The sequence below is a fragment of the Aphanomyces astaci genome (assembly GCF_000520075.1).
Source record: "Aphanomyces astaci strain APO3 unplaced genomic scaffold supercont1.85, whole genome shotgun sequence".
Lineage (NCBI taxonomy): Eukaryota > Oomycota > Saprolegniomycetes > Saprolegniales > Verrucalvaceae > Aphanomyces > Aphanomyces astaci.
The window spans coordinates 151,672-159,341 of NW_009798348.1; the positions used below are offsets into that span (position 1 = coordinate 151,672).

The window sequence follows — 7,670 nt, forward strand, 5'->3', positions numbered from 1 at the left end:
AAGCGTCATTCAGAAAGGTGCAGCCAGCACTCGCCACCCCCGCCAAACGTCGACGTCGTGTACAACACGAGGTAAGCCCCTGTCGCACCGTACTGCATCGATGCTGCCCTTGCAAGAGCCGCTGATATGTATGTGTCTCATAGGCATTCCTTTACGACCGTACGTCGTCGTATAGAGAGGTTTTACCGCTTGTACGCACATTCGCCGTGCGTTGGACTCCTCTCGACGACGTCGCTTGTGCATATGTCAGAGGAGTCCAATGAACGGCGGATCTTCGGTCTGGTAATCTTTGATGTTTTCGACCTTAGGCAAAATGTGTTCTAACGTAACGTCATTGATCTAACAAGTAAAACATGCATCGGCAAGCCAAGTTGTCACTTCTTAACTCAAAGGTCGTGGGTTCGATCCCCGGCTTCCCCGGATTATTTCCGCAAGGATTTATCCGTGGGAATCCGGATAACAAGGGCTGCGTACGACGACGAGGACCGAACTTCGAAGAAGATCCTCGGGATATTGGTATGTATCTCAAGGCTATGTAGTGGACACAAGCAAACTTGTCAATGCCATTACGCCCCTATAATCAGTCTGAGAATTCCATCCAAATTCCTAACACGTGGAGGAGTTGTGGGGAATTGATACTAGTGACCAACATCAAATGTCGGAAGAGCCTGAACGTGTCGTTGAAAGTGTATGCGGACGGAGTGTGCCGTGTAAAGCATCTACAGTCCACACCCCGTCCGTATGCACAGTTCTGTCGTTTAGCTCGGGCCATCCATGCAAACATGCCTTACATTGATTGCGTCACGTCTAGTATTAATTCTGTCACGTCAAGTACAAGGACTACTGCGTACTTGCACTACCGCAAGTCCATTCGGATGATTACCATCTTCAACATAGTCACCCTAACCACATCACAGGTCACCTATACTATGTCAACTCAGATGATATACATGTTCTATAGTTGCACTGGGCGTTGAAATGCGCCTTGAGATGGCAAGTACATGAAGCCGAACAAGCCTGCCAAGGTCATTCCGCCCTGAGAATTCCTTTCAACTTCCTCCCACACCATCATAAAGCCATTCCAGGACGCATTGACAGCCCACAATACCTTTCCTCATTATTCATTTTCCCATGAAGTTCTCCCTCCTCGGTGTCATTGCTCTCTTCGCGGCGGCGGCCACCGCCCAAACCAACAACGCCATCGCGGTCATCGACAATCGCGTTCGTTCGCTCCACGAGGTGTCTGAACCCGAAGGCGATGCCGACGTCAACGCCACCGCCAAGGTGTATCAAGGCGATGAGGACATCGATGCCAACCGGGCTTGCCAGGAACAAAACACCAACTACATCCCGTCCCTCAAGGCCGGGCAGTACTCGACTAGTGCGTTCCACAACTGCTTCCGCACCATCCAACAAATCTACGAGTTCACCAATGCGTTGGTCGCCCAAAACCCGACTTTGTTGACCAGGTTTGCCATCTCCAAGACGAACTGGAACAACACGATTTACGGGTTCAAGTTGTCCAAGGGCAAGGGTCACTCGCAGTCGCTGTACTTTCAATCCCAGCTACACGCCCGCGAATGGGCTGCAGTGTCGTCGGTTGTGTTCTCATTGGCGTCGATTCTGGATGACATTGCAAACAAGAAACCCACGGCCGCCGACGAGTACGACTTGTACTTTGTGCCGATCGTCAACGTCGACGGCTACCTCCAGTCGTGGAAGAGCGGCTATCGATTCCTGCGCAGGAATGTGAATGGTGTCGACTTGAACCGCAACTGGCCGACTCCCTACGTGAACCCCAAAAACATTACGAAAATTAACGAGACGTACCCCGGACCTAACGCGTTCAGTGAGCCTGAAACCGCGGGCATCAATGATTGGTTTGAAACCAAGCGCGATGAAATCCAAGGGTTCCTCGACATTCACACGTACGGGGGGCTCATCTTGTACCCATATGGGGACAATAACCAGACCATCGGCGGGGGGTTTGACGAGAAGTACCAAGTCCTCGGCCGTGGATTGCAAAGCGCGATGGGGGAGTACAAGCCTGAACCGTCGTACACATTGTACTTGTCGTATGGGACGTTCATAGATTACGTGTTCCGTGAGTTCAAAAAGCCCGCCCTGACGATTGAAATTTTTGGCCGTACATTTAACGTGAGCGCGTCGACCATCCCGGCACGCGGCCTCGAAGTGTACAAAGGCATCAACCAATTCGCCAAGGAAGTCGCCGTGTTCAACGGCGGAGACGTCAAGCCCATCAAGACGTCGTGTGGCGATTAGGAGCCACGAGCTCGACCTAACAGTCAAATCGTATTGTTCAATGGTAGTACTTACTATCTGCGGTGGTTTTCAACTCCCAGTACAGGGTAGCACGGAGACGTAACGTCGCCAAAATCCTCTGTACTCCTAGGTAATGTAAAAATTGACATCATAAAATTGATATACCGCTTACGCTCTTCTTATTGAAGTGATAATACTACACATAAATTTGGACCGGCAGTTTATTGGAGAAATCGACTTGACACTGAAGCACAATTTACAGTTAGTACCGTCAATTGTATACTGCTCAAAAATTACATAACGTTATAAAGTATTCGCGTGTCATATCTTTGGGTCAAACATCGCTGAAGTACCATTGGTTGGAATGTTGGTTTGAAACAATTTCATTGTATTCCCTTTAATACTACTTTAATACTAGTATTGTAGTAGCATTAAATTTGGACCGGTAGTTTATTGGAGAAATCGACTTGACAGGGAAGCACAATTTACAGTTAATACCGTCAATTGTATACTGCTCAAAAATTACATAACGTTATAAAGTATTCGCGTGCCATATCTTTGGGTCAAACATCGCTGAAGTACCATTGGTTGGAATGTTGGTTTGAAACAATTTCATTGTATTCCCTTTAATACTACTTTAATACTAGTATTGTAGTAGCATTAAATTTGGACCGGTAGTTTATTGGAGAAATCGACTTGACAGGGAAGCACAATTTACAGTTAATACCGTCAATTGTATACTGCTCAAAAATTACATAACGTTATAAAGTATTCGCGTGTCATATCTTTGGGTCAAACATCGCTGAAGTACCATTGGTTGGAATGTTGGTTTGAAACATTTTTATTGGCTCTTCGATTGGACAAGAAATTCGAAATTCTAAAAACGAATATATAACTGTATGGTACTAGTACATGCTTAGTGAAACATGATATGTATTGTGCTTTTTACAACTTTTGATTCTGGATCTAAAACCCCTCTTTTAAACATGGACCCACGAAATGTTAGCCTGAGTCCACTTGATTTTAGTAACACGAAGCAAGCACCAAATGTATTGTGCTTTTCATCTTTTTTTACTAATCCATGGCTCAAACCCTCCTTTGATAAATTTTCCATCCTAAGATTAGGGTAAAGTAAGGTATTTTACGGATTGGGGCTCTCATGACTTAACCGATTGCCACAGAAAACAATGACATCAACATAAACCTACCACGCTCTACCGGTAAGAGCGTGGTCTCCGAATAATGTGCCATCCATGAAGCAATCACGTTATCCGAGCATTATTGACGTTATCCGTACATTATTTTAAGCGTGCCACCCAGGGGTAGGACAAAAAAGCCCGCAAGAAGTCAGCCAACCAAGATGCCATGACTGCCTCCAAGTAGATACTAGTTAATAGAGCTTAGGAGCAGTAGGTATCATCATGATCAGTGATGCAGGTTTATTGTATATAACCTATATGAATTACAATATAACTCATCACTTGGTTGTAGATTGTGATATTGATGTACTACTGATCAATGACAGGATGTCTGACTTGATGTACTCTCACAAATTATATGACTGATACAATCAGTTGTTATGATACTACTTCAGTACCTGGTTCTTCACTGGTGCTCCTGACAATTTACCTACGCGAAATTATAGCTGAGTCTCGCCTTGCTTTCGGCGATATTGCGTTGACGTGTGCTCATGAAACTAGGTCCAAGCATCTAAACGATGAAATTAGGTACACCCCGAAAGTATCACGTCGATACCTGACCTGCACGCCGAGTGCTGTCCAAGTTCTCCTCTGACTGTCACCGCACTGATGGCGTCGATATAAACGCAATTTTTAGGTAAATAATTTGAGCACTATAAAACTCAAACATTATCTTTGATAAGTTGATTTGATGTAAAGACGGGGCAAAAATGTCTGCATATTTTACTATATAAGGCGATTCAATAAACCTGATTGATTAACCGAATATCAGGTATAATGCGTAAACTTCTCGGCATCTCAACAACTTTGCCAGCAAATTCACAACCAATACAACAAACTCCGTCGTCACCGACAACAAACTCCGTCGTCACCGACAACAAACTCCCTCGTCACCGTCTTCGTTTACTGTTAGTCACTTCACTAACACCACTTTCCAATTCTCCTCTCGAGTGACATGCTCATCAACGCCAACGCCATTCTGAGCCGCTTACAAGATCAGTCCATTCGGGACCAATCTTTCCTTCAGTCCTCGTACGACGAGTTCGGTGATATCGTTGGTACTGTCTCTGAGAGAGACGAAATATCCAACGATCCTATCTTTGATCGTTTCATCTCTGACTTGGGCTCAGACAGTTTTCGCATCATGACGAACTTCACTGCAAGTGAGTTTGAGACCTTGTGGTCTGTCGTCGACACGGCAATGCATTCGGCGTGGATGGAAGGGCGAGGACCCGCAGTTGTTTGTACTCACAGTAATACAACTTGCTTTGATTTGGTACGATAGTTTGTGAATTTTCAGTCATTCAGGTTTCATCAGTAACTCAGTCACTTCGGAATTTACACTCTTTTAACTCAAAGAGGTATCACTGATCATTTGCAAGGTTGTTGCGTTTTAGTGCATCGAATGTTACAAATAATGGTAACTTTGGAAGTGAGTGGGTCATATTGTTTTTATCTCTGTTAAATTGTGTAATAGGTAGCTAGCTACTGGTTTAAAGATCTACTTAGTATTGCTCTAGTAGGTTGCTGTCATTGGAACTCAACCCTATTAACTGTAAGTGATTGCTATTAAGTGATTGCATGAGTGTAAGTTTACGGTACAATTTATTATATTATACAGTTTATTGCACCTACACTATACCACAAATATACTCGATACCTATATAAGTAGATGTTTTACAATTATACATTTACAAAAATTATACGTGAGCACAGTCAAAAATGATCATCATTCCCACTGTTTTTCGTGGATAAATCAGCTGTCATTCCTATTTAGGACCTTTGGGGCTCTAATTGGATTCCATTTGAAATTTTGTATTCAAAAGTACTCCTAATGTGTGGGTGGTTCACTGATTTGGAGGAGATAACCTAATTCACACCTAAAATGTCCATTCGTGCAATCACTTTCGGACAGAGGTAGTATAATAGGGGGTTTCAATGTTAAAAATGGAGAATGGAAGGTGGAGAATGGAGTGTGTGTAACACTAAAAAATGAGCCAATCATAGTAAGTCCATCAACCTTCATAAAGAAGTTGAGACCCCTCCGTACTGTGGTGGAGACGGGAATCGACTGCCAAAAACCGACACCCATGGTACGCTTCTCTGAACGACAGCTCATTCTCAGTGAACTACATGAGGTCATGATCATTTTGTCGCTATCCAACCTGCATGGACATTGTATTTCAGCAACTTCTGGTGGCTTACCTTGCCCTCTCGCCGGCCATGGTGGTCCCCACATCACTCTCCTTGGCGACACTGCTCGTGGCAATCATGGCGGCCTTCTTGTGAGTGGGTTTGGCAGCGGTCCTTGTGGCAGACCATTTGATGGCGATTCTAGTGGTGCTGGTTATTGTGGCAGTGACGGTGGTCCTTGTGTCTGTGATGGCTGTCCTTGTGACGGTTGTTCTGGCGATCCTTGTGGTGTTCCTCCCAGTGGTGGCCCTCCTCGTGACGCTGATTCTCTCGGTGGTCAGTTTGGTCTGTGTCCATATGGCGGTCCCGATGGTGCTCCCGAGATTAATGAAGTCCCCAATGGATTCATGAATGGTTCAACCGCCGAAACCTCCGGTAGCGCAATCGAGGAAGCGCCGTACTGTGGTTGTCTGTGCCAGTCGTTTGTAAGTGCTAATCAACTGGTTTGCCAATTGTTCCATGCATTGGTCAACTCCCGCTACCTGTCCAATCGACTGTACAATAGACCTCCTGAGCAAGAATCCATTTTTTCACCAATTGCACAACTGTTCAGGAAAACACTGCGTGAAATAATGCATCTCTATAGGATTCAACCAATGCTTGAGTTATTTCCGAAAAGACCCAGGAATCAACCAAGACATCAAGTGATTCAGTTTCGAATGAGTTATTTTGAATAGCAGTGTGTAAAGTTCGAAAAAGTAAATACGTTTGAAATTCTTTACAAAACGCTAATCGAAAATACAACTACCATCTTCGCTGTCGTCATACTCCATCTCAGCGGAAAGCTGAAAAGTCTCCCCATTTGCGTACATTGCACTCAAACGACGCTTGCGCTTGTCACGCGACATTGCCACCGACCCCGCACGTTTCGCCTTTTTCTTCTGACCCGTAGATATGAGCCCATTCACAAGGCGATGGAGATCATGGCCATCTTCCGCCCGCAGTGGCATGAAACGAATATGAACATTCGTAAACGCAACATATGACTGGAAGTAGATGTCGTAGTTGTCACGCTTCCACTTCAACGTGTCGCCCACCACACTCCACAACGTCTTCAAACGTCCGAAAATTTTTTCGATGATGACACGGTCACTGGCAATCTTGTCGTTCACATCCATTTCGGACACCGTCAAAACACCACCCGCCGGCCGCTTGGTTGGCGTTATGGCACGAAGGTTGCGGTGGAGACCTTGGTATCCCTTGTCCGCCAAAATCGCCCAAGAAGCTGGATACTCCTCACGGAGTGGACCTTGGTCAGCCATGTCGAGTTCGGACGGGGTCTTGGCGAGCTTGTTGAGGTGGAATTCACGGTTGGACTGGGCAATGGCGATATCAGCCATGCTAGCTGGCACCGCATTGGTGACGTTGATGGCCAGGCCGTTGGGCAATACGCTTGCCTCCACCTTGACACCATGCTGTCCGTGCTTTTTGCTGAAGAAGCGCTTCCTCTCTGGAAAACTTCTAGCCGGGATGTTGGTCTTCTGGAACGTGACGTCGACAGCGTAGAGGGCACACGGGTAGTTGGCAAAGCGGCGTTTGTTGGTCTCCAAGTGCTCCATCGTGTACTTGTCGGCCACAGCATCGATGTACCGTCCAACGAGAAAGGGATGCAGAGTTTTGAGGAACGAGTTCACACGGTTGGAGAACGAGGCTGATGTGTCGTCGAAGAGTGCGGACACGACATCCCACGACCCGCAATGTTTCAGCGAGGTGAGAGTCATGAAGAGCATGTCGCGACCCGTGACATCGCTCTTTCGACCAGAACCGACGTTGTAGTTTTGGTCGATCGTTGTCTGTAGGTCGGACCACAGTTGGTTGAACTCGCTGAGCGAGAAGTTCGTCAGCTCTGGGAGAACAGACGGGCCGCGCGTGTGGACAAAGCTGTCCAGGACAGGTGATGGAGAGTCACCGTCGTCGTCAGTGTCGTCCGTTGTTGGTGGGTTGTTGTTTCGCTTTGCCTCGCGGCGGGCCTGTATGCCGTTCAAGACCTCAACA

The 7,670-nt window shown here is 46.2% G+C and overlaps 2 protein-coding genes across 2 annotated transcripts in view; one reads left to right on the forward strand and one right to left on the reverse strand.

Moving 5' to 3' along the window:
• Positions 1 to 1,131: 1,131 nt before the first annotated feature.
• Positions 1,132 to 2,283, forward strand: H257_16394 (hypothetical protein; the record flags this gene model as incomplete). The annotated part of the gene is made up of 1 exon (XM_009844808.1): positions 1,132 to 2,283. The coding sequence occupies one exon, from the start codon at positions 1,132 to 1,134 to the stop codon at positions 2,281 to 2,283; it is 1,152 nt and encodes a 383-aa protein (XP_009843110.1).
• A 3,400-nt stretch (positions 2,284 to 5,683) lies between these two features.
• The window catches only part of H257_16395 (hypothetical protein), a gene marked incomplete at both ends in the record, with an annotated part of 2,564 nt that continues 577 nt past the window's right edge, over positions 5,684 to 7,670 (reverse strand). Inside the window, 2 exons of the mRNA XM_009844809.1 lie at positions 5,684 to 5,789; positions 6,486 to 7,645. Of these exons, the coding sequence (XP_009843111.1) occupies positions 5,684 to 5,789; positions 6,486 to 7,645 (1,266 nt within the window). The remainder of the gene's footprint in view (positions 5,790 to 6,485; positions 7,646 to 7,670) is intronic.